This window comes from Pezoporus occidentalis, unplaced genomic scaffold (assembly GCF_034315485.1).
Source record: "Pezoporus occidentalis ecotype Australia unplaced genomic scaffold, CSIRO_AGI_Poc_V1 ctg53, whole genome shotgun sequence".
Taxonomy (NCBI): domain Eukaryota; kingdom Metazoa; phylum Chordata; class Aves; order Psittaciformes; family Psittacidae; genus Pezoporus; species Pezoporus occidentalis.
In genome coordinates this window covers 6367450-6394668 of record NW_026915866.1, presented here as the reverse complement: position 1 = coordinate 6394668, position 27219 = coordinate 6367450, and the positions used below count along the sequence as shown (strand labels likewise).

The 27219-nt window shown below is 38.9% G+C and overlaps 1 protein-coding gene across 4 annotated transcripts in view; it reads right to left on the bottom strand.

Annotated features, from left to right (window-relative positions):
• Window positions 1-26908, bottom strand: part of RAP1GDS1 (Rap1 GTPase-GDP dissociation stimulator 1) — a 97729-nt gene extending 70821 nt beyond the window's left edge. Inside the window, exons 1-2 of one of the 4 annotated variants that reach the window (XM_062637640.1) lie at window positions 26629-26907; window positions 22397-22767 (exon numbers count right to left, since the gene is read on the bottom strand). Coding sequence is in view for 3 of the 4 variants with exons in the window: in XM_062637637.1 (XP_062493621.1) it covers window positions 26629-26632 (4 nt within the window). In the remaining variant the exon portion in view is untranslated. Of the gene's footprint in view, window positions 1-22396; window positions 22768-26628 lie in introns of all 4 variants that reach the window. The other 3 variants (XM_062637637.1, XM_062637638.1, XM_062637641.1) reach the window with 3 other exon arrangements.
• Window positions 26909-27219: the final 311 nt, after the last annotated feature.

Here is a 27219-nt window from a genome sequence, read left to right as displayed (position 1 = left end):
AATTCATACATATCACAGTTAATTTCTTCAGATTCACCCTACTGAATAGATCTTACCCTTTTCCCTTACTTTCTAGAAAATGTTTTAGAGACAAAAAAGGTGCAAGATAGTCAAAAGCCTAACTTTTTAGCACCTTGGGAGCTTGTGTAGTTCTTATCCATCCACTTAGGGTTACGTGGAGTCTCTAAACCTCTTCCAAGGAAATCTGTGCAGGTATTGTAGCAGACCAGTAGCAATCTTCCTACCCTTCCTACTGTATTTACATGATGAAATTACCAACTCTTCTCCCTGGTCAAGAGATCACACTCTCGTTAGAAATAATATCTTAGGCAGAGATGTATGTCAAAACCAAAAGAAAATGATAAAAAGACAAACATCTGTGGATCATGGTGTATATGGATTTTTCTTACTCTGTTTAACTGGCTAACAAAAACATAGTATTATTTAATAGATAAAATATTCTCACACTGACAGATTGTGTCTAAACCTATGCTACTGGCCACACTGTGTAGAAGCACTGAGACCAGAAGCAATGCTATCTCTAGACAAAAGCACTGAACAGGTTGTTTAGAAAAAAGAAGGGGAACACAAGTAAGGATTTGAAAGCACATTGTTTAAGAGCACCATTGCACACCTCTGCTTGCTGAGTGTGATGGGTATTACACTTCCTCCTCCTGCCTCAGGCTGATCTGCAACAATATAATGTGACAGCTGATGTGAAAAATGCTGGGGAGCATAGTTGGGTATTAAAAAACACAGAAAATTCCAGAATTCAATCAACCCACATGTATTCAACCACGTAAAATATCTGCCATATAATACAGTGCATGCCAAGCACATGATGAATAAGGAGGTTTTTTTTTTCCAAGGGACGCCCATCTCTTACAGGATAAATGCTCTGTCAAAGAACATTTACTTCACGTCTTATCCTCCTCCTTAGTATGTGGTTTTAGTCTTTTTAGCAGATACTGTTACAAAATCCTGTTCTGAAGGATTATTTCCTTTCTCATTGGCAATTATGAAGTTAGTATCATTACGTCATAGTTTTGCAAAGGTATTAATGTGCTTGTTTTAACTGAGTATTTGTAAGGTAAGACGGAATCAATATACTATGTGAGTGAATGGCAGAACTGAAACTTGGAAAATTTAAGGTCAAAAATATTTGTGTGGGAATTTGAGGGTTCCAACATGAGATAGCTTCTGATTTTCAGGTTCCAGTGATACTGCACATTCTGGATTCCCTTGGAGTCTTCAGATGCAGATACGAATCATCCCCAGAATTTCCATAAAGCAGACTGCAACATATCATGGGTAGGTATCAAGAAAGCATGAGATATGATAAGAGACTGCCAGGGATATATTTGTTTTAAAAAAATGCCTACCATATTTTCCTACAGGAACCGTGTGTCAGTTCTTCGTGGGAACATTCAACTATTAACTGTCAGACCAGTTATTCCCTATAAATGCCCACTCCTCCTTAATTTATGACAAGGCTTCCAAGTACTGCAACATAAGAGGGTTTAAAGCAACACAGAATCATACAATCATAAAATAGTTAGGGTTGGAAAGCACCTTAAGAGCATCAATTTCCAACCCAACATAGGATCTTTGAAGCAACAGAAGGTCTCTGTCACTGATTATCCTGGATTACTGCCCACTCTAAGCACAGAATGAAAAAAAATGATTATTGATACTTCAGACAATAGTCCAGACCTGTTTCTTGCTGCTACTAAAACAAAACACCCACCAACCAAATGAAAATGGACAGCCTAAAGCAGATACTTGGCATAGAATATAGCTCTTCCTGAAGAGTCAGTAAACAAGTGAAACAGGATCTTGTAAATAAAGAGGTAACCTTAATAGTAAATCAATGCTATCATTCCCTACAATGCTATATTACTTATAAATAGACAACCATAAAGAGCAGGAATATTAGAAAAGCTTATGTATGCATGCCAACTAGTAGGGCTTGCATTTCTTTACTGCCTCTTTTTTTCATTTGCATTAACCGTTTTATTATGTTCTTTTGTCTTCTTTCTTTCCTCTTCCTCTTCTGCCCCTCCAGATAATTTCTGCCTGAAGCACTTTTAATCTAGCAAGCAAGAGACACTTTGTCAAGTCAAGACAGCAAGAACAGAGAACAGGTGATAGAAAACAAACACAAGAAAATTAATGTACAGAAATAATACAGTCTAGAAACGGCACATTTAAAACTGTGAGCTCTCAGATTGATCTTTCCTTTGGGATCATCTTTGCCTGTGGTACTGCATGCAACCTTTTCTGACCATACCTACTGTAAAAGTCTTGATCCTAACATGATTCAAGTTAACTGACTACAGATGGCAAATGCTAATCTAGGCATTACTCAAATAAGGAGGATAACACTTTCCTAAACTATTTTTTAATTTTCCTTTAAATTATTTCCTTATTATATTAGAATAAACTGATTTAATTGATATATATTATAATATTAGAACAAAACCTGATGTTTTCCTCCCTTGCATAATTTATTAGGGCTCCCAGTTCACCATACTTTTTCCAAGTTCTATATAAAATATGGCTTGTTAAGCAACAAAATAACACAAATGTAATGCCAAAGTTAGTCTGAATAGACATGTGCAAGATGCTACAATGTGGGACAATAATTTAGATTTGATATATACATTCTTAATCTATATAACATGGTTAATTTACTGTTAGCTTTTTCAATACGTTAGTAATAAAATATTTTAAATAAAATAATAATTTATATATTAATAAAATAAATAGATTTTTTTAATACATAAAATAAATAAGACTTTAATAAAAATAAAATCAATAGATAAATTTAATTAAAATCAGGCAACACAAGGGTAAGAATAAAAAGTTCCTGATCTGGCAACAGTACTGAAGAAGCAGCTGAGAAAAACTCTCAATGACTTCAACAACCTCTGAATCTGGTCTTTGGCCTACACTATGCAAGTGAGTACATATAAATTACACAGTGTAAGTACACGGTACAACATCTGTCTAACTATACTTACGCTACCAGGATCTAATTCTGTGCAAAGTCCTTAGGCTCATATTCTACCAGTAGAAGTGAGAATTTTGCCTGAATAAGACACCCAGGCTCAAAATTAGTACTAATAACTCTTAATTATATGTCACATCAATATTTTTCCATTAGATGTTATGAAATACAAATCTGTACCACAGCACGTTTCTAGCTATCATGAGTTTCCTGAAAATCTTGAATACAGAAAGGAAGCACTTTAAAGGCAAAGGGCAAATGATGAATCCAGTGTTAACAGATTTTGTTCCTTTGCTGCTACAGCTCTCTGGTTTGAGGATCACCCTACGATTTACCAGAGACAAGGGAGATTCTCAGTTTTCAAGTATTTCTTACTGATAATCCATGACGAAGCCAGAAAAGGAGGATTCACATAAATTCACATTGGTTTGTATGTTTGCCAGAGTCCTTAAATGGAAATCTGACATCACTACTGTCAGTGGTTATTGATGACAGAAAACAAGGTTATTTTAATATTTAGATATTTTTGTTCTCTCTCATAAAAATACATTCTTTAAGTCTGTTTATTAAAAAGCCTGCTGATAAATTCTGCTTTTAATATGACCACAACTGTGTATTTAAACCACTTTTTAAAAATCCGCTAAAAAGTTGAGATATTTAAATTACCACACATCTCATATCTCTTTTCTTACCCACCTTACAGAAATGACAACTTCTGAAGCAGCCAACATCTCTGCATTAAGGGACGGTGTATGTGTAATTTTGCGTAGTAGGAGAAAATATCAAGCTTCCTGACACATTCTCTACAAGCATTTCAAATATAGTAAGTTAAGAAATAAAACCTCAGCCCTTGTCCTGTTGAGTGTTAATAAAATTCCATCTGGTCACTTAGGAGCTGTGCCAAAATTACCACACAAAGAGCCTTTGGGCTGTTTGAATGTTCAGGAGTCATTTGACAGCTTTTTTTATTTACCTTTTTTTGTTGTTGTTGTCAAATATGTACCTAATAGTGTACAGATGGCTAGGTTCTAACAAGTTTACTTGCATGTAAACTTGAAGCTAACCTTGAAAGTAAACTGCTGAGGTTTTGCTTTGGGTTGTTGCTTGGGTTTATATATTTTTTCTAACATTTAGGATTGTTCAATCTGCTGCTGCTTCAAGTTCCTTATTAGGCAAATACAAAGTGAAAGTGAAAACCTAGTAGTTCTAAACCTGCAAATATAGCAAGAATCTGTTCAACCTGATCAGAGCAAACAGAATAGGAGTAGGTACGGGGAGTTACAGCCTTAGTAGACAGCAAGTTAGAGAAATGTTCAGTGACAAAAATCTTCACAGGGGAAACAAATCTCAAGAACTGCTCTGAGCAGTGAGAGAGATTTCAGGAACAGATGGGTACTACACTCAGTATACATGCAGTATATATTTTTTTACTGCCAAAATCAGCCATAGATTTATTCTCTAGACACTGTGCTTAAAAAAATACGTAATAGAAAAGAAATTAATTTTACACTGTAATTTATATTCAAATTTGCCTAGGAAAACCAAAATTGGTTTGAAAAAAAGAAAATCTACCTCCAGTTAAAAAAAAAAATAAATCTGAGCGACCCGATCTAGCTTCAAAGTTAGCCTAGCTTGGTAGAGAGGGCTGTATTAGGTAACCTCTGATGTCCCCAAAGTGCCCATTTTTTGTGATGCTATGAATCTATCTTGTAACGCTGTATACATCATAATCTTGGTTTGGTCTATAGCCTCCAATGGAAAACAACTCCTAAAATAATCACAGCAATAACCAAATTATCAGGGAGGATTCAAGACTGGCAGAGGTAATCTAGGTGATCCACTTCTGTTGAATCAAAAGAGAGGTAAAACTATACTGAATGCTCCGCCAGACTCTCAGCTAGAAGATCAATGGTCTGGGATGTGAGAAATACAGTGAGGCAAAAATGCCATTTCAGTTATAAAAAGTGGTTTAGTAACACTCCCTCCTCACTCCTATCTCTCCAGACCTTTTAACTGAATCAAGTGTAAAACCTGTAAATTAACGGGATTCATTTACACCTTAATTCTCTGTAGGATAAGCACTCAGAAGACAGGTAAGTGCCTGATTTGTCACCACTTATGTGAGCAACTTTTTCATTGTCACTGGCTTATTTTTTAAGTACTCTTCCCATATGCGCATAAACAGTTGGAGGCCCTGACATGTAATGAGATACTAAAGGGAATAAAACTGCAAAAATACAGACTTTTTTTTTTTAATTGTTGTTTTAATTAATTTGTGGGCAATTCAACAAAATGGAGTTTTGGAAAAGATTTTAATAGAAAGATCTTTGCTTTGACATTCTCTTTTCAACTCTTGGCTGTGGACTTAATTAAAACTATTTACTCCAATCTTCAAAGCCGTAACATATATTATTAGGACCCAAAATGCAATCTACTACAAAAAATAAAATAGGTCTCAGTTGTGGAAAATAGAGACTAATCTAGGAAAAGCTGTGAAGCTTTAAGGAAAGGCTATAAAAGACCTAATAACAGAACATAATCTTTCTACACATTACTTAGTGCTACATGTTTAAAGGTATCTTCACACCTTAAGTAAAGTTTTAATTGAAAACAATTTATGTAACCTGCTCCTGGTCCAAAATCTTCCATTTTTGTCAGTTAATAACTTTTCTTTGTTTTGCTACTGTCTTTTTGCATGTGATTATGGGATATAAATTGTTGTACCTGCCTGCAAGTTCATGCCATTCTAGAAGGAAGCCTGGACCTTGAGCATCTTTCTGAATGGTATGCCCTTTAAAAACTGTTAAAATACAGAGGCTTGAATTTCCCAGTCCTTTTCCAAGATAAGAAATTGTTTATTTTGCTGGATCTTGAAGCAGCTAGTTTTAAACTCAAGGCTGATCAGAGGATTCTAGCAACCCATTTTCTCCTGGTCCAGCTGCTGACTTGAGTTTCTCCAAGGCAGTTGCTACCATGGTATCCTGTGTTAATATAGTTCCTTTAGCACGTTAGCTCTGTGAGAAACCTCTCTGACACCTGACACAAATCCTAACTAGTACTAGACATCGAAAGACTGAGGGCTCACACAGCACACTTCAATGAAACCTCTGCAAGGAGAGTAAATATTTATCCTGCTATAATTATAAAGGTCACTTTATATTCTGTTCCTTTACATAAAAACATGAAATGGTTTCGGTTGGAAGGGACCCTAATGATCTTCTAGTTCCAAGCCCCCTACCACAGGCTGGGACACCTTCCCCTAGATCAGGTTGCTCAAAGCCCATTCAACCTGGCCTTGAACGCTGCCAGGGATGGGGTATCCACAACTTCTATGGGCACATTTCATACAGAGATCTCAATATAAAATTATAAATCTATGACTGGTAAAATAAAGCTAAAAAACAAATTAAAAAAAGGTCATAAATAAAACAACTTAGCTGAAACTAATTAAAAAAGTGTAATACATTCTGTAATGCAACACTCGTGCAAGTTCCATTTTCCTTCTTGACAACACAAAACACATATCTAAAACCAGCTGATCTACTATAGTTGTCCCCACAGTTATCTTTTTATGTAAACAGGCAGGTTTTTTTACCAATTTTCTGCAGAAGACCGAGAGTTTTAGCCTCTGCATCTTGTCAGGCTGGGGGTCTTCCCAATGATGTCCTGAAGGGCACATATTCCTTAGATTTGAAGTTTTAATGGTGTTTTATGTTGCTCTCTAGAGAACTTTTAAAATTTGCTTTTAATTTCCTTCAAAATTACAAGGAAAAAAAATCATGGCTTCTAATTACAAGCTACATGATAATTACAAACTATGCATGAAAGCCTTCAGCCCTGCAAATACACTGTTTGAATTTGATGAGTGTGTGCAAACAAGTTCATAATGGAAGTGACCTACCATTTGTGCTATTGTTTGGTTTTCAGTGCAAGTTTGTTTGAAAGAGATCGACTGCATATCTAATGCGTGACTCTAAACTCCTTTATTTACAAATGTTTTAAAATTAAAAATTCATATGGTGGTAAGCACTTGTTTGCCTGTATTCTCCTACTAAAGTTACTCTGGGCAAAATATTTTTGTCCCAAGGAAGGGATGGAAAGACTATCACATAACAATGTGCCTTTCCTCATGAAAACGTAAGTGTTAAAACCTGTAATTCAAAAATCTCCTTTAATCATAGAAGGACTGATAGAAGCTTGACAGTCTCCTCATGCCTTGGAGAAAAAGGCTTTTAATATTCTCTAATGGATATGAAGAAAATTGAGTCAATCCTGGAAAGCACTGCTTGGCTGGTGAGACTGTCTGATGCCACTAATCCTTCAATATAGCAGTTTAGCACAAATTACTAAAATGGCCCCAAATCAACAATATGCACTTTGGAGACAGATTGTGGTGCCTACATACTGTAACTTGAAGACTGGTTTGCCAGTATCATTTGTCTGTAAGCTTTTAGGGCCAAAATGTACTCTAGAGCTTGTTTTTACAGATATCATGTACTGCCTTAAACCTGGTGTTACTAAGATTAGTAGGCATTAATCCCTCTATTAATATTTACCTATTAATGCAGTTATTTGCTCTCATTTAGCAATGCACAAGATGTAGAGCATCAGTAAAAACTCTGCAGTGATAGGATCAGCTCAGACGCTCTCTAAAGGATTCAACTGAGTTTTTATTTAAAACTAACATAAAACTGCATAATAGATGGCAAAATCAAAATGGTGCAGAAAATGCTGAATATAACCCTATTTTAAAGAAAGATTTCCACTAGTATTCTGCATGACTGCTGCAGTTACAAGTGATCATTTACCTCTGCACACCATTTAAAAGCTTTATTAAGTAAAAATTATACAACAGTGACAATGCAGTAAACATGATACTGACGTACTGAGGCAGCACATTACGGTATGTATGCACAGCTGGGTAAATCACAATGCAAATGTTATAGGCCCCAAGTATTACTTGAGACAACTACAATGAACATTTGAATGAGTGAGAAGATGTAACATGTATCCACTGAAAATCAGTGCAAATCAGGGTGGGGGAATCTTCAAAAGAAAAGGCTTTGTATGTCGTGTACCGCATGACTTCAAATTAAACTATTAATCCCTCATTCTGCAACCAGATGTGTTTGGACAACATCACAAAAACAAATAAAATGCTCCCAAGACACACATATTTGTAGGAAACTCAATAAAAAAGGCAACCTAGAGTATTTTTCTCCCAAAAGAAATATATTTTAAAAGGCAAAATATTTCTGCAAAATGCCACTTGCCACATTAAATTGCAAGTAATTTGTTTCCCCCGCAAGCAGGATCTGAGTGTGTTGCAAAGTGGAGGAGTGTTTTGCTTTCACTGCTTAATAACCATCTCTCAGACTAAGTAAAGAGTCATATTGACAGAAACTGAAAGGGGTCAGGCTCTGCATACAATCTGCAGGTCTCAAGGATGAAGGGCAGAGCTAATAGCAGAGGGGAAGACAAAAAAGTCCTTGGGATGTGTTTCACAAGGGATGCAAGGTTCTTTCACAAATGGATACAGGTGCAAATGTTATGGCCCTGAAATCAAGAATGTCCACTGTACTTTAAGACACTTATACCTCTGATAATCAAGCAGATCTTGACTGATCCTTGAATCACAGGGAGAGAAGAAAAACAAAACAACTCAGGTTTGTACAGCCTGCCTCTCAGGGTCCCATTTACTTGCCACCAAATTTTGGAGAAATTTAATTTAAAGTTCCACATGCATTCAGCTTAAGCCCAAATCTGAAACTCTCCTAGTCCTCTCAGGTAGCTTAATAACCAAATTCATGTATCAGCCTTATCAGGATTTCTGAAATACTTCTTGGCCCTTTATCAAATGTGCCCCATACACACAGACAATACAGGAATTCTCGGAGACAGGCACTAGCATCCAGCAGAAAGCAAATGGTAAAAATGTGAAAATGCCTTTTTTTCATGTTAGCCTAAATACAAAAATTAACCAAATGCTATCCTCTACCTGAAAGGATTTAAACACCATTTCCCAGAAACATACATCAGATTATGTTTTCCATGTGATGACTGAAACATCTCCTACCTCTTCTGTTGAGATATATTTTATATTAAGCAGTCATCGCATAAAACAAATGAGCAGTCACAGGAAAAAGTGCTGGAACTAAACACCTCCACCTTTTAAAAAATATGCCTTGACTAACATGCTATGAATGCATGCTAGTATTGGGCCTGGTTTTCTGGTCTGTTTGAGGGCACAGCTTCAATTTCAGACAGAGAAAAAGCCTGGATTATTCACTTTCCTGCATAAGTGTATGACTATCCCAAGGAGGATGAAGGTAGTAACCCAGATGTGCCTCTTCCTCCATTTGCATTTGAAAAGAATGAATTAAGTTTCAAACTTTTATAGAAAAGGTGCAGGCATCCACCCTTAAGAAATAATTCCAGGCCCTGGGCTTAAGCCAGAAACTGTGCTGAACAGAAAACTGCATGCATATTAATTATAGGTGGTTTCCTGCTCAGCTCAGCAGCTGATCCTACTCTGAACTCTCCAGGCACTATTTAGACAGCCAAAACTCCTGGCTAAGGTTTGTGAATGCCACACTGGGAAGAAGCACCTAAAACCCAGAGCATATGTGTAATGTAGTCTGTCACAACCACGCATCTACAGAGAAACTTCCACTGCAGTAAGTCAGGAAGTATTTCTGGATATTCATGTTATTTATTTTATGCCACTTTCAATCATTGTCTCAGAGAACTGTATCACTGTTAACTGCAGTTGTGCTGTTACTCTGGTCTATAATGTCAGTGAACTACTGACAACATAGATTCATGGAAGGATTGAGCTACTGATTGACTGCCAGTCCTTTTGCCATTAGGGCTGAAAGATGCAGTGATATTTCAGAAGGCAGAGAAGTCAAAACCTAGCATGATTTTCTGAGAGGTGATTTCCTGGCCAGCTCCTGCATGTAAGGAGGATGCTGCAGCCTTTAGCACACTAAGAATCTTTCCAACAGTCTGTCAATAGTCTGAAAAACTCCAACAACGTGCCCTAGCCCATCCTCCAGTAGGCATCTTTCCACTGACATTAAGGAACAGCAGTCTTCTTTATATTGCATGTTTATAGTGTTTGCTCCAAGGAAATTCCTCTCAAGGAATTTATAACTCCCACAGATGCCAGCCACAAAGGGGCCACAACTGAGGAAAGAATCTCTCCTATTAAGTTTTCCAATTCTGTTTTACTTCTGACACTTTATTTTCTCAATTATAATTGGTCCCTTAAAAGTGGAAGGAAGGGGAAGTGGAGAAAAGAAGAGTTCAGAATTTGTCACACATTACAGGGGGAAAGAGCTGCTGCCAGTTTTAACTACTGTTGATATACTGAGGTTTTAATGAGATGAGGAAAAGACCAGCATCCTTCTGTATCAGCAAGCACTGATCAGTGCAGTTTTGTTGCTGGCCATACTCCATTTACCTCCAGAAGCTGCATATAGGAATAAAAACTTCCTTTAAAAGCACTATCAGGTTTAATAGCCTTCCTCCCCATTTTATTGACACACAAAAGCCTTGTGGAATTTTACTGAGGTAATATTAATTAATACAGTCAGCAACTGATCCTTAAAGCAATGTTTATCAGGAAAATTGCTAATGTTCGGCTATAAGCACAAGACAAAAAGACGTCTTTCTCCTTCCTCATGTCCCATTGAAATAGGCAGCTAGGCACAATGAGTAGCAGTTTGGCAATTGCTGGCGATTTTAAATCCCCTATAAATCCAGCAGATGACAGGACATGCATAGCTCCTGTATCTCATCTAGACATTAGGCCTTCTCAGACTAAGCCCTCCTCTATTCTATGTCAGCACTTCCCACATGTAATCAGAGCTGGACTCCTCTAAGAAAAAGATTACAGGAAGGCCCAGAGGGAGAGAAATAAAAACTCTGTTAGCACTGAAGAATCTAACAGATCCCAGAATATGCATGTCTCTTCATTGCCCAGATTTTATACTGAAGTTGGTTCTCCCCATGATCCTGTGAGTAGGATCCACTGTGATAAGCCCTTGAAAGACAGTGCAGTTATGTCCCATTAGAGAAGTACTAAATGCCTCTGTCAAAAGGAATTATTCTAGCTGAGGAGAAGTTTTGATTGTCCTATTTCAGGTCTACACAATAGCTGCTGTAAAGGGATAAAAATAATGGCAGATGCTACAAAAAACTCTACTAGTGTAAACTCATCTATCTTGGAAAAGCTTCCTTTTGCTCCAGGTTGATAAAAATTTATTGCTGAAGAAAAAAAAAAAACAAAATAAAATGCACAAATAAAAGCAAACTGTTGGGATAAATGAACCTAACTTATATACGGGCTTTTACCTCTATAGTTAAGTCAGATATGGGCCATGGCAGACAGACTGTGGCTATGACTAAACTGGGGGACTCAGGAGAGCTTCTAAATACACATCCTGGCTCATTTTATTCCATATCAGAGAAAGCTCAACATATGCACTGTCCCCTGCTTAGCTAGGAAGGGGTTCAGTATGGCTCTCATGAGAATGATTGGGAGATCTGGACGCAATGGTTTCCCATTAATTGGTCCTGCACGTCAGTCTCAACGCATTCTTCATCAGCTAAGTAATGCTGCACAGATAAAGCTGAGATCCTGTTTATGCTAGACCTGAGAATTCATGTTTCATCGTAAGTGTGATTCTGCAGAATTAAGTCTGTTGGAGGTCTACAAATTAAGGTTTGCCATCCTCTATTAACTTCTATTGCAGTTACTGTCATTAAATGATTGCCAGTAACTCATGTTTGCTTGAAACTGCAAATGCTAGTCTAACAAATACTCCTAGAGATTTTTTCAAGTATACTGACTTTTTCAGTTTTCCTGCAGTCACACATACTAAGTGTTTATCACTGCTTTACTTAGTATCACAAAGTAAAATGTGAGTGTACACAGCCCTGTATGGACTGGTTAAATAGCACATTTTGAGTATGCAGTTTGTGTTTGAAACCACTATAGCCTGAAGGCAGATATGCATTTGTAATCTTTTGCAGACAACACTGAATTTGGGGGAATGTCTGGCACACCAAATAGGAATCCAGAGGCACCTTTCAGAAGAAACCTGTGAATGCGATCAACAAAAGGCTCCTGAAGTTCATCAAGAATAAACCTCAAGTTCTGCAGCTAAGGAAAATAACCCCAAGCATCCACGCAGGCTGGGAATAAACTATTGAAAAGACCCAGGGGTTACAGTGGATGCCAAGTAAAACATGAGGCAGCAGCATGCTCTCAAGGTAAATAAAGCAAACAGTATATTGGTTATATTGGGAACACAGCCAGCAGATCAAGGCTCTACTTGATGCCTGGCAAGGATTTGTGTGTCTTAAAATTCTTTGTCTGGTTCTGGGTGTCCCAAATCACAAGGATACTGAAAAACTGGATAAAGTCTGGGACAGTGTTACCTATATGACAACACATGACATGAAAGGGGAGGCTGGGGGCTTCTTTAGTCTGTCAAAGAGGAGGCTAAGGGGAGCCTGCAGCTACCTGAAGGGACATTACAAAGACTACAGAAGCTTCAAGTAGTACCTAGAGTCATAGTTAACCTAGTTCTAGTGTTGGCAACAGTCCTGCTTCAAAATCTTTCTAAATGACAGCTCTGTATTTTTTCTATTATTCCATGAGTCTGTTCAAAATTCAGCTCAAGACGCCTTCACTGTTTCCACCACAGGGCTTATTACAGTGCTTCCAGGCAGGACATGCTTCTTACAGGTACGTCTTAGTCCTGCTGTGTGACAGAAATGCAACTGCTTGGCCTTACTAAAAATAAGTGGAACACAGATTGGAAAAACCCTGATCTGACTATTCCTATTGTCTAACTCTCACGTAACAAATCTTTTCCTTTTCTTTCCAAACATGTAAATATCCTTCTGTTCTACAAAACATTTAGGGCTCAAGAAAAATCCTCAAACACTGGTAAGAGAGCATTCCTTTGCATGAATAAAATTATTTCTTTTTTTCTTGCTAAATACTGTTAAGTTTTATTGTGAGATTCTTGTCTTTCATTTACTCAATGCTGTATTTATTTTTGTTACTGCTTGAATTCCTACATATAAGACAGAGTGATTGTAAAATATGATGGAGGCTAAGTCTTACTATCGGGTAAAGGCAATTGTTGAGTATGATGCAAAATTATCTCGATTTGGTAAGTCCTTCATATTATTCCAAGAAGATCCCAGCAAAACTTTGAAGACCAGAGAAGACAGACTCCTTTTGACTGTGGTCTTCAGTTGTAAAGGTAAACAAAAAGAGCTTGAATGAGGCTCATTTTCTGTAGCAATATTTTAATACCAAGAAAAGATTATTATTTCTATCTGAAAAGTACTAAAAACATGAATTCAGTTCAAAAATCTCAACATTTGTGAGATTACAGTGTACATGACACAAATAGAGCACAAGTACCATAAATGTGATTTTGTGAACTGTTTACTAGTAAAACTACAAGAGTATATTAAATCTTCATGGTCCTATTAAAACAAGTGATTAGGAACTTCCCAGGCTATCAATTGTTACAAGATGACATGTATAAAATGAAATTATAAAAATACCCAGGAACTTCACATTTTGAGGTAAGGAGCTGTGGTCTAAACATGGGCCTTTGAAAATGCTGGTTGCCATTAGGACACATTTTCTACCTTGGTATCTCTTTTAATGATGAAATGTTACACTAAAAAACTAGACTTTAGGACAAATGTTTTCACATATATTGAACCAATATCTCTTTTGCACAGTGTGTGTTTCATTCATTAGGCTACTTGTTTACTTTCACATTTCAGAGTTCAAGGCAAAAATCTAGTTTTCATTTATTTCCTATAACCCTATCTGGGTCAATAGCAGCCTTCTCCAATATATTAACTTTAAATCCTGCATGAAAACAGTAGGGATGAAGACACCTTCTTACAATCTACTGTCTTGGCTTTCTTTTTGCTTTTTTAAAGAAACAGATTGGAGGGGCTAAATTTGGTTTTATTTTCATGATTCACTTTTCATGTAGTTAAACATAGTATTATCTTCGCTCTCTCACTTAAAAGGCTATTTAGATGAATTAATGTTTACAGACCCCCTCTGAAGAGGACTTTTTTAAATGACAGAGGTCAGTGCTCTCACCTTTTCAGTAACAAGTAAGTTTGTCACCCATGGCTAGCACATCTACCTTTTCTCTCTAATGCACAAGTCTGATCTCCTTATCTGTGTCTGACAATATGATAAACTGATCCAATTAGTCTTTTGAGAATAGAACACCTAATTCCCTTGTATGACAAATTCTTCAGTGTACCAAACATCTGCAGCTTTTTTCTGTCTTCTACAGCTGTGAGTCACTGCAGCCTCAAAACTGTACACCAATCTTATAACCATTAATTCTACTAAACCATGATGAGTATTTAAAAACAAGACTTCTACAAGTCATCTCAAATATGAAGGCACCCTGGGCATCACTTTATTACCCATCACTTTATAACCCATTATCCTATGGTCATTTATGCACAGGCAGAATATAAAAGCTACAATTTGGGCCCAATTACCATCTTAAATCAAATTTGCAGTCACTTTATGCATAATACAGGGCAATGGGGACTGAGGCCATAATCTGACTTCACAGGGGCTTCAGCAGCAAAGCTGGTTTCAACAGATTACCTTTTCTAAATGCTCTGCAACCAGGTCACTTACAGGACTGCAATACAGCGGCATTTAAAACTATAACATATGCTTAAACCTGTCATTCACTAGAGTTTGCTGTATTCAATTTAAAGAAGTCATGTCTCAGTACTGAATAAAAAGGTTTACTTTCATTATATTAATAACTCTTTATAAGCTGTGCTGAGCATGCAGACCTTTCATGTCAAATCAACCAGACTTTCTTGTCTGACGGTTTTATGTTACCTTTAGATTGCAGTAGATGGAGCAGCAGAAAACTCTAGAATGGAAAGATTAAATGATATGCTGAATTCTCAGGACATCCACAGATACAGAGCAGAATAGTATGCTCATGTAAACAAGCAGAATTTGGCTTCTAAACTTGCACTGACCCCCTGAAGGTGTTAAAAATTAACACTGAAGTCCAACACAGGCTACATGATTAAAAGCTAAGTAAATACAGAATCTTTTACTGCTACATAAATACAATAACCATAGTGGCCATCAAAAATCTATTCTGATTGTTCTCTGAGAGGCCAACAATTAAGTGTTAAAAACCGATAAGCACAAAATATCTGAATTTCCAAAATGTGACAAAAATCAGAAGAGGCCTGTTTTGTTACAGTGGCTGCTTTTGCAAATAGTACATGACTCTGGGGAAAACGAAGAAGGAAAAAAAGCCACGAGCTTGCAAGAATTCCTGAATTTTCAAGTTTGATATCTAATCTTTGATCTCAGAGCTACAACTCTGCCCAAACAGAGTCTAATCTTAATCTGCAGGCAGACTCCTCAGCATATTCCTAAATGCAAGAAATAAATTTATGGTAATGGGGAATAAAAAATTAATAGGCTTATCTATTTACTTTTTGAGACATGAAAAGGGTCAAACAGAAAAGCCTATGTTCCAAAAAACCTGCCAAAGATTAAGTAATTTCGTAAAATATGCCTATTAACCAGCTTTAAAAAAAATGCAGCAAGTTCATTATGTACAGCCAAGAACACTCTTTGGTTGATGACCATTTCTTTAGAAAGGTCTTTAGACTTTAGAAAAAAGAAAGCAGTTTAATTTCAATAGCTGCTAAGTGTGCTGGCTTCCAAGTGACACCTTGCTGTTGTAATCACCAAAGTGCAAAAACTGTTCAGAACTGGAAGAGTTAGGTAGGCTGAAAACAATCCAGTAGTCCACAGCTGCTGCTTTTTATCAGAAAGCCTATTTAATATCAACTTAACAAAAAAACCCCAAAACAAAAGTAAAACAGTCCCCCCCCTTGCTAACATGAAGTGCTGTATTATGTAAGACATTTCTCTCTCCGGCCACCTATTTCAAACCAGGTGCATACACTTAAATTTTACATTCATGAGAGAACTCTTCCAGTCTCTTCCAGAGACTGTATGAGAAGTCTTAAATTCTGCCTTGTTCTCAGCAGCCAAAAAAAGAACTCTGATGCCTTCACCCTCCTCATAAAGGGAGAAGTTATGGCCTTCATAAAGATAAACAAGCACTTCAGATCATTTCTGGGATGAAGATGCATTCTGAAGAAGTGTATTAAATTGCTTTCTGTTTCTCTCCAGCAATCTTGCCTTTGGAGCATTAAGTGTCCACACTCTAATGTATGTGTCATTAGAAGCACAACATGTAGCAGTTTTGCAAAGAGGGATTCTTAACGCTTTTGGAGAATATCAGAAAGCACTGAAAGCCATCATCTAATGGGTACAAAGTGAGTTTCTGAAACGGATTTCTGAAAACATTTTTCTTTTTCACTATGTTGCTACAAGAGAGAACAAAGGTCACTGTATGTATATTAATAGCTTGTAACACTGTGCTTATTATTCCTTTTACAAGAGGGTGTTCTAATATGATGATGTTCATGTTAAATTGGTTCCTTCTTTGATATTAAAAAAAATACATGAACTGTATCATTCCACAAATTTTTAAGAAAAATCAAGTTCACCAAATCATTTTCTTTATCATAGGGCAAGTACTCTCAGATGCTATGTAACTAAAGCATCATACCTATGAATAAAATACGCCAGTACTGTTGAATATCTTAATCAATGACCAGCGACATAGTGGGATGGAGCACGTCTGCAGATGAGTGGTGCAGCTGAGACACCTGAGGGATGGGATGCCATCCAGAGGAACTTGGGCAAGCTCAATAAGTATGCCCATGCAAACCTCACAAGATTCAGCAAGGTCACGTGCAAGGTCCTGCACCTAGGCTGGGCCACCCCTGGTATCAATACTGGCTGGAGGGTGAAGGGATTGAGAGTACCATTGAGGAGAAGGACTTGGGGGTACTGGTGAATGAAAGACTGGACATGAGCAGGCAATGTGCACTTGTAGCCCAGAAGGCCAGTCATATCTTGGGCTGCATCCAAAGGAGCGTGGCCAGCAGGACAAGGGAGGTGATTACACCCCTCTGCTCTGGTGAGACCCCACCTGGAGTACTGTGTCCAGCTCTGGAGTCCTCAGTATAAGAAAGATATGGACCTGTTGGAGAGGGTCCAGAGGAGGGTCACAAAAATGATTAGAGGAATGGAACACCTCTCTTATGAGGAAAGGCTGAGAGACTTGGGGTTGTTCAGCCTGGAGAAGACAAGACTCCAGGGAGATCTTATTGAAGCCTTTCAGTTCTTAAAAGGGACCCATAAGAAAGATGGGGAGAGACTTTTTAGCAGGGCCTGTTGTGATTGGAGGGGTAATGGTTTTAAACCAAGAGAGGGGAGATTCAGGCTAGACATGGGAAAGAAAGGTTTTTACGAGGATGGTGAAATACTGGCACAGGCTGGCCAGAGAGGTGATGGATCCGCCACTCCTGGAGACATCCAAGGCCAGGCTGGATGCAGTTCTGGGCAACCTGATCTAGTTGAAGATGCACCTGCTCATTGCAGGGGTTTTGGACTAGATGACTTTGAAGGTCCCTTCCAACCCAAAATGTTTTATGATTCTATTCTGTTCTATGGTCAAAAAATCGGTCCAGTGTCTGCCATTTTTCCCCTAGCTGTATAAACTGGAGAGCCAGTCTTACTACTTCTTGAAAGGATGGAGTGATGCATGCCATTTTACACAGTTTCACCAAAACTGTTTAAACTCTACTACAGCTGAGTTAGAAAAGCAGGATCCTGATGACTTCAGTGGTACTCAGTGTGGGCTTTGTGTGGGTACAAGAATGCTGTATAAATAGCATTTACATGAACAGGGCTCAATTCTGTACATTTCTTTCCTACCAGATACATTCTTTCATGTATTCTCACTTATTGTATACATACACTAGGCAAAACTGAAGCATGATTTTGAACCGATTGTAAACAACTGATACATAAGAAGAGAAGAAAAAAATCACTTAGCCTCTTGAAATTAGAAAGTAGAGCACCAGGCTTTTTTAATTCTTTTCCTAAAAAGGATAGTAGAAAGTGTAGGTAATGGAAGAAGCTGTCACATAATTAATACAGACCAGAGGAGAAGACAGAGGGTGAGATGGATGAACACCAGAAAAGAACAGATAATTGGAGGAGATAGTGACAAGGAAGACATTACAGAAAAATGGGCAATGAAATAGAGAAGCCTGAAGGATTTAGATGGCTGTGGAAAAGAATGTGAAGAGTAAGAAAGGATTCTTTTGTAAAATAGAAAAAACTTTAAAGACAGTAATTACATTGTAATATTAGATACAGAAGACTGCTTTTTGCCTGGAAAGCGCACACTGTATTTTGGGCACTGCTGCACATAAAGGTATTGATTAGTATCTTTGACTGGACTGAAGCACTATCTTGCTGTGAATGGGTGACGGAATTTGCAAAAAACTAAAAAAGACAAAAAAAAAAACAAAAACAAAAAAAAACCAACCCCAAAATAACCAAACACTGAACCTGCTTGGTTCCTGTCAGCAGTCCCTTACGTATACGTTCCATCTCTTTCAACCACCTGCCAACATTTCCCCACTTTCCCCCTAATTCCATAGGGCAGAAGCCAGCATGTCTGTATATTTTGCCTGAGCTTTGTGGAGAATCAGGTAAGAAAGTGGACTGTCCAACAATTTTTGCAAGATGAGAGCAAATGTATTCCTATAAAGCATATTAATGGACTTCTAAATTCATTTAATCATACCAGACATTTTTACAATGAGTGTATTCACAAACCAGTGTTCTGTTGTGATTGGCTTTTTTTTTTCCCCTTTATAGAACAACATCCTGATTCTAAAATCATTTCAATACATAAACACAGGAGAAGAAGGGGGAAAATAATGGCTACTAGTTACTTAAGGAAGAGTGAAAAAAAAAGAGAAAAAGTGTGGAAATACCTCACAACTGTTCATTGCTGCTGCCACTTCTCTTGATGGTCACGTTCACTCACTGAATTGTCTCTTAAATTGCTCACTGAAGTTCAGAGGGGGTGTCTTAAATATTTGTACAAATGGGTCCTAACATACCAGCAATCCAGTGACTTTCACTGGAAGATTGCTGTGCACACTGGAAGATTGCTGAAGGAAGCAGCCAAGAGATATGAAGATGCTATTACCAAGCACACTGGACTCAGAAGACTAACTTCAGTCGGTTCCTCCTGAGGCCCAGGAGAGGCAAGTTAAACATTCTGTAGAGGCGGAAGATTTAGATAAGAGAGATGTGCAGAATCCTGCTTTGGTTTTAAAACCCTTTTCTTTTCCTATGCTTTGTTCCTACTGTCAAAATAAAACAGCATTTTGATTTAAGGAATCGTTCCAAAGCTTTCATGTAGCACAAGCAGCTATTTGGCAGTACTGAACTCAAGTTTTGCCTGCAGGGTACTGGGTGCTGTTGACTGAGAGCATGATGGGATTTCTCCCATAAAGAAGGCATATAGGAACAAACTTAGGAAGGCTAGAGAAGGGAAAAGATGTGCTACTGCCCCTTTAAATAGTAGCATGTGCTTGTAAGGTTGCATTTCAGGCTAGAAATATTAAAATAGTCCCATTAATCTAAGTCACTGGACTGTCACATCCAACATCAAAGACAAGAGGTGTTTCTAAATATGCTCCCAAAAGGAGTTCCTAGCTGCCAGAGAACAGGCCAACCTCAGCAACATGCAGACCTCCCCAGGCAAACACACCACTCTAGAGACCATGAAGGCTTGCAGGTGGTCACACTTTATGCTTTTTTGATATTCACATTAAATAGCTAGGCTAGCAGAATTTTTCAGCTTCCATCCACAAAATGTTGCCACAGAATTAACCTAATATGGTACAACACAATTTTAGATTCCAGCCTGGGTATAAATTAAGGGCAAAAGGGTTAGAACAGTGAAGTTCTGGGTATGACAGAGCCCTCTTACAAGAGACTTCCAAGCTACTATAGACCTCTACTGTACAGAAGATAGGATGGGAGAAGCACAAGTATTCTGTTATATCTGGGGTTAGGGTGTTTTTGGACTGCTGTATTCTAGAGATAGGCACTTACTGAAAGGTGAAGAATGCTGTAAGGATAGGGTTTTCAACTGCAGCTTTTGTGCCTTGATGCTCCCATATTAGTATATCAAGAAGGCCATAAAAAACACATAGGCACTGACCATGAATATACAATTTGAGACTGCCAAGACTGCCAAGAGATGCTGAGCTGTCATCTCTTCAGATCTCCTGAACATAGGCCTGCTCCCCACAGGCTCATTAGCAGCCCTGACAAATTTCTCCAAGGTTTTGTTCAATCCTCATCATGTCATCCATCCTATACTGCTTAGCTGCTCTCCTCCATGAATCTCAGTCTTCTCACTCAATCTCCATCTCTCTGTCCAGTCTTACTCCCAAGTGAAGTACATTTGCAGAGTACAGGGAACAAGCCTGAAAGAAAGGCTGCTATTCACCAGGTGAAATTAAGCACCTGCTTAACTGGATTTAACTAGATACAGAAATGATTTGTCAAATCTGAGTCAACTGATAAGAAGGGTCAACAAAAATTTAAAATCATACACAAATTTTGCCTATTTCTTCAAAATTATTGTGTCCATCAGGCTGGCAAGTATCAGAACCAATGGATGAATTTAAATAACATGGATTACCTTTCATGAATTTCCCTGAGCTATCACTAATGTAAATGAACAGCTCAGTGTTTTAATAAAAGCTCAGAATTTACTTATGCCTCAGATGTTCCTATAATACATGACTAGGAAGCAGTAAGCTTGTAAGAGCTGTGAAATATGAAGAAAATGGGATTCAGTATTGAAACAAACCACTTAAAATATCTCCTTTGCAAAAGTGTGGGGTTCTTTTTTATATATTTTCTCTGATTTTTAAATGTGTAAATGTGATTTTTATAAGAAGTTTGTGTCTAACATAGAAATGGAAAGGATGAAATGAAAGCACTTCATTATTTAAAACTGCAAATTTTAACACAATTTTGTTGAGGCATCTACATTGTCTCTATTTATCCATATGTTGAATTCCAGGCACTTGAGACACACACTTATTCCCAGAAATTTCTTATCAGAATTTGTGAAGAAGATGTATTTGAAAGTGTTTCAAATCTGAGAAACTTCTAAGACACATGCCTTGCCAGCACACACTTGTACAGGTAAGGTATGCTGTCTTTATTTGCAGGTTCCAAAGCATTCTGCACTAAATTCTGTCCTCTATCTGGAGTAAAATGAACAGCAGTTATCTGATTTATAAATTGGACAAATTCTTCTGCATATCTGCTCACTTTGTAAACTACTTGGGCTACAGCTGAAGAACGGTATTAAGGTCACCAGGGTTTCTGTATAACTTCAAAGCTTCCTAAACGAGAATCACACAACTCTCAACCTGAACAAATCTCACCAGGCTGTGTGCACAGCTTTAAGACTCTTTGAAACACAGCCATTTGTTTCAGAGAATTTACAAATTCTATTAGGCATATCTGGAGTGCAGATAAATTCTAATATACCACAATTTTTTTTTGTACTAAAAGGAACTTCAACATTCCGAAATCTGCAGCTTCTATCATCTTACCCTACCAAAACAGATTTTGTTTAGTTTTGATTATATTCAAATTTGTAAACAGAAATAATTTTCTAGACCGTATTTAACAAAAAGAGGACCTGGGAGATTGTCCTTGCAGTGAAATCTGATACTTATAAAATCCCTTACTAGGAAAAACCCCTTGTCTAATTAAAATTCAAACTGTCATTAAAAAAAATTCCTCCATTAGCTGGAGAACAGATATCCACATTTTAAGACTCCCAATATACAGAAGTTTAGGTGCAGTTCCTAATCTATTTTAACCTGGAAACAAGTAAGAATATGAAATGTAATGCCTCCAACAGTATCAAGACAGCAGGGATGCTCGTTTTTCTTGAACACACAGCATGTGAGCAGACCCAGGTGGACTAGTCAACAGTGGAAAGTGGGTTTTCTCTTATGTAAGTAACTGGGTCACTGTCTAATGTTCCTTTATGATCCTAAAACATGAACTACAACCTAAGAGGGAGTTAAAAAGGGACAACCAACCTCTTTGACAGCTGCCGTAGATGAATCTCCATAGCCTTCTCTCCTGTCAAATGGTGATGACATTTTCCCATTCGTTGAACAAATGTTAGTTTATGTTAATCTCGGGGGTGGTAGGTGGTTATGTATTTATAAATAATTAAATTCTCAGAACTTTCATAAATAAATCAGCTTTACCTGAGGAAAATTATAATGAGTCTTCTCAAGGACTGTCAGCAGCCAAATGATGTTACAAAAACAGAAGGTAAAAATTACCTCATTTTATTTACGTTTATACCCCAGTGGGCTGCAGAATAGAGCTCCTTCCTCATTTCTGTCTCCTGTTTCTGTCCTCTGTTGTTCCATTCATCCATCTATTGTCCCTGTTTTTCCTCTGCTTCTAGTATTTCTCTCCCTTGATACATTTCCCTCAGGGGATTTTCGTTGCCTTCTATTCTTGTCTCGGTACCTTTCTCATTTCCATTATTAAGCTTTGTTTCCTTCAGGTTTCAGCTGTTCTTTTGCCCTTTCTCTTTCCACTTCTAGTTTGATGCTGTAGAAAGCCAGATATTCCTCACAGACTTCCGAAACCACCTCTGAATATTCTGTTTTCATGAAACACTGTGAATGAAGCCTTTAACCTAAAGCTAAAGACAAAATCAGTTGATTTCAGTCTCACATAACAAAAGAACACAAATATTGGCCTGAACATGGGAGCAGATATTCATTATAGGAACATTACCTGAAGGAACATTACTGAAGCAAGAGAGATGCAGTCTAAAAGCAGTTTCCTATGTGTTTGTGCTCAAAGACAAGACTTTTGCCAAAATCAGTTGTGTTTTTAGGAAAGGCTAATACAACATTTTATACTGGCTTAAATTGGTGTATTCTGGCTGGCTAGAATTTACTGGTGTTGTTAGAAGTATCACTGTTTTAATTAAAAAAAAAAAACAAAAACCAAAACCAAAACCAAATAATTAAAAATTATCTTTTTGTGCAACTGATTTATCTCTTTGCCAAGCAGTTTATTAGTCTGACTTGCATCGCTTGTAATAAAAACTAGTAAAAGAGCTTTAAAGATGGAAGAAAATTTTTCATTAGCGTTCATTTCTCCTTGTGTCTGAGGCTACTGATTACATTTTTTTAATAAAAAGCAGGTTTATCCCTATCTTCCCAAAAGCAATATTGCACACAGCCACGCCTGAAGATTCACATCCTCCTGACTCCTTTATTTCCGGAACCAATGTCCTGAAGACAGGCAGTGTCTTGTTACACCCTGATCTGTGGTTAGGTTTGAATTTGGTGTTCCACAACCACCAGGCTGACCCCAAGACTTGATACATAGTTGCATGTGGTAATTTTTCAGGAAAACTGGAAGAGAAAATAGAGTATAGTGGGAGGAGAGAGACAATATAAATCTTCATTCTGACAACAGTGTAGCTAAGTGGACGCTACTTAAATAAATCCACCTACATTACAGCCTGTTTACCTTATGTATCTTGCCATCGTGCTATCACTGCTACGTATTGTACAAAGAGTCTATTAAGTTGCTTTCACAGTTTGTTGCCCAACTAAGCACCTAAATATGTATTAAGCTTCATCAGAGCAGAGGCTGCCATCTATTTCCTGCTAACAAAACCAGTACTGTCAAAATGGAAGAATATTTTTATGAGCTTTCACTATTGCAGACCACAATGTCAGCACCTGAAACAAAGTGATGTGTGCCAACAAAAATAAAATAAAATAAATAAATGTGATCTGGTTTTGTATTCTGTATAGAAACCCTCATACGTGGTGTTTCTCCATCTTTCCAGGCCAATGGATTACAGTTGAGTGGTCAACATGTAACTAAGTTCCTGATTTTCATTTTATTAATTTATGTAAGTAGAATAACTGCAGCCTGCTTACAGTAACTTCCACGGGCCGCTGCTCTAAAATAGATTTTCTTGGATATAGTGTATTTGCATGAGTATACCAGTTGTGTTTTTCAAGGTTAAAAACAAGAATTGACTGGGGAAGGGGCTACTCATTGTGAAACTGCAGCATTACATTAGCTCTTGCAAACAGTTCTTTATAAAACCAGAAGTAAAGTACTGGTGGTGCACATGTAAAGTATTCAAAGCACTCTACTGCCAGGAATACTTCAGACAACTTGCCTCTCAAAGCCAAAAGTTGAGTATTGTTTAAACTGTACACAGGCACAACTTTAAAAACTATAAATGCAAGCAACAAAAATTATAACTTTGGAAATAACTAATATTAACGAGAGAAAATCACTATCCCTAGGAGGAAACAACCGCCATAAGGTCTTCAGAGGAATACACACTTGGAAACAGTGGCAGCAAAGATATTTCTACACAGTAAAGATAATGCAGATCCATGCACACAAAACAAGTGTTTTTAACATCAAAAACCTTATGACTGTAGCTACATTATACCTGCTTGGGCTTCTGTTTTATATCACTGGTATAGAAACCAGCTAATACCATACCAAACTTCATAAATCAGAACAGACCATATGGTTAACCGTTAGACATTACTGCACTCTGCCACAAATAAATGCTTGTATCTTTATGGAAAGATACAAAAGCTATATGAAGAACACATTCATCCTTGATTCAATTCTAAGGATTTTCAGCTTTTATGCAATGCATTACCAAAAAGAATACTATAAGCTGAATGAGGGAAGCTAGTTCATGAGCTTAAACATAGATCTCCAACATGGAAAGTTGTTATTAGTCGCTAGCTGAGACGAAAATGCTTTCAGCCTTTGCCACTCACAAGATCTGCTGCAGAGGCTACTTGGAGTTTGCCTTGATTTTAAAGACAGTGGAATCTGGCCCTGATATATGAAGTGTGTGTGTGTGTGTGTGGATGTGTGTGTGTATGGAGGTTCCTCTGTATTTTCACAGCCATTCTTTCTGTGTAAGTGTGGATGGGTACTGACGGATTCTGCAGGAAAATTATTTCAGTCTTCCTGAAAATAATTGTAACTACTCTGACTTATGTAGCAAGATGTAGCAGATTTTCAAGCTGTTTACAAACTTGCCTGCAACTGAAGAGTAGTCTCATTTAAAAAGGAGTGCTGCGCTCACTCTACGCCAGCTTTTCTGAACAGATTTTAGCTGGTGTCCTTTTTATTTCTGGAAGCTAAAACAGAGTTAGCTAAACCTAGACTTTGACCAGAATTACAAGATTAATAGTCCTATTTTGTGAATAGAGACGAAACATACAAACTAAATCCTGGTGTCTTGTCAACCCACATGAAAAGAGAGACCTTCACTACACCATTATAGTTTTACCTAATTCTGATGAAACCTGACAGTTATTCCTCATGCCTGACCCTGGCAGCTTCTAATTTGAACCATTCTCCAAAAGTTCTCCATTGCTTTAAAAGAGTTAAGTAAGTATTTATTGCCATTTCACAACCAGCAAAACTGAGGCACTGCAACTGTTTCTTTCCATGGAAACTTCTAGTTAAAAGTGAAAGATACGCGCGATCTGCAAAGAAACTACTGATCTACCTAAGACCACAGGAAGTGCTGATGTCAAACCCCTGAGCCGAATTCAGGAACTGCCACCTCCTTACCCTGGTTGCGAACCATAGCTCCCTGCTCTCAGGATCTGCAACCTTGCTCCCATTAAATCTGCCAAGCTGGATGGGTCTTTGGCAGCTCAGTGTGGACACTCCCTACCCATCCCTGGGATCTACGTTACAACCGGATAATCTGTGTTACAGTGACTGTTTTAACAGCGGGAGAGCTATAGTTTGTGCAAGAGGACAAGGTGGAGAAGGCAAGAGAAATTCACCGAGTGCTCTGTAGAAAAAAATCAAATGCTATACTTCCTAGATTCACACGGCATCTGTTGGAAGCCCCATACAAGTGGCGACCAGTGTGAAACTACTTAATTTACAACCTGAAGAGAAAAAAAGGCAGAGATAATATGGCTGCATTTGTAAGCATGAGTAATGCTCAGTCTAAAAGCTGGAGAAATAAGAGGATCCTTGTGTCTTCCGCGAACAGTTAACGGAGATTATAAAATAATCTTCTACACGTATTGCCCCAACTGTCTCCATTATGCAAACAGTCACTAGGAAAGCGTCCTGGGGGTACCTTATATAACTCCTTGCTCGGAAGCCCCCTTCGCATTCGGGGAATTTATCTTTCCGGTACCCCACTTGAATTCGCACTCAGGACCGCGAGTGCCGTGCGGGGCGCACCGCGGGACTGACCAGCCGGGAGCCGGGCTGGGGCAGAGCAGGCAGCAGCAGCGCAGGAGCCGCGGAAACTTTGCGCCGCAGGGGCCGGGCAGTGGCCACGGCATCGCCGGTGGGGAGCGCGGCGGAGCCCCGCTGGCACCCCAGTCCTCTGCCCGGGCTGAGGAAAGGAATGCAGCCGACGAGGAAGTTGCACCAGTCACCCGCCAAAGGAGACGAGCGCGCGGCGGCCTCTGGGGCCAAAGGGGCGGCGGCAGGGGCTACACAGTGCAGAGCTGGGGCGACTTACCCATGGTGCCGCCGCGGCCTCCTCCTCCTTCCCCTCCTGCCGCTGCTGCAGCCACCGCCTCTCCGCTGGCGCGGAGGGAGGTGCGGGAGGCGTGTGCGCGAAGCGGGGCGGGCGAGCACAGCAGCGGCGCGGAGCCTGCGTGCGGCGCGACTATGAGTCAGGGTAGCACATCCGGGCAAGGCCGCCTGGGAGACACCGCCCGCCCGCCAGCACCCTTGTGCTGCTGCCGCTGCTGCCGCCGGGGATAGGGCGGGCAGCCACGGAGGAAGGAGGCTGTGCGGGGCGGGCAGCACCCCCTCAGCTGGGAAGGAGGGAGCTGAGAGGGCGGGTCCCTGTGGAGAACGATGACTCCCACCCCTCTCCGCAGCCACGGGCCTCCTTTGTTAGAGGGGCTGGGGTGGGGCTGCCAGCGAGGCCATGGGGGTGGCATGGCGGTTAGTTAGCGAGTGAGGGGCGCCGGTGAGGCCGTTAAATAATGACTGCGATTGGAGGGATAAAGCTCATACACATCTCTAGCTGTGGGTGTCTGAGCCTGTATTCCCTTTCTCCCGCCGCCTCGCACCTGCCCAGGTCTGGGGAGAAGTGGCTGAG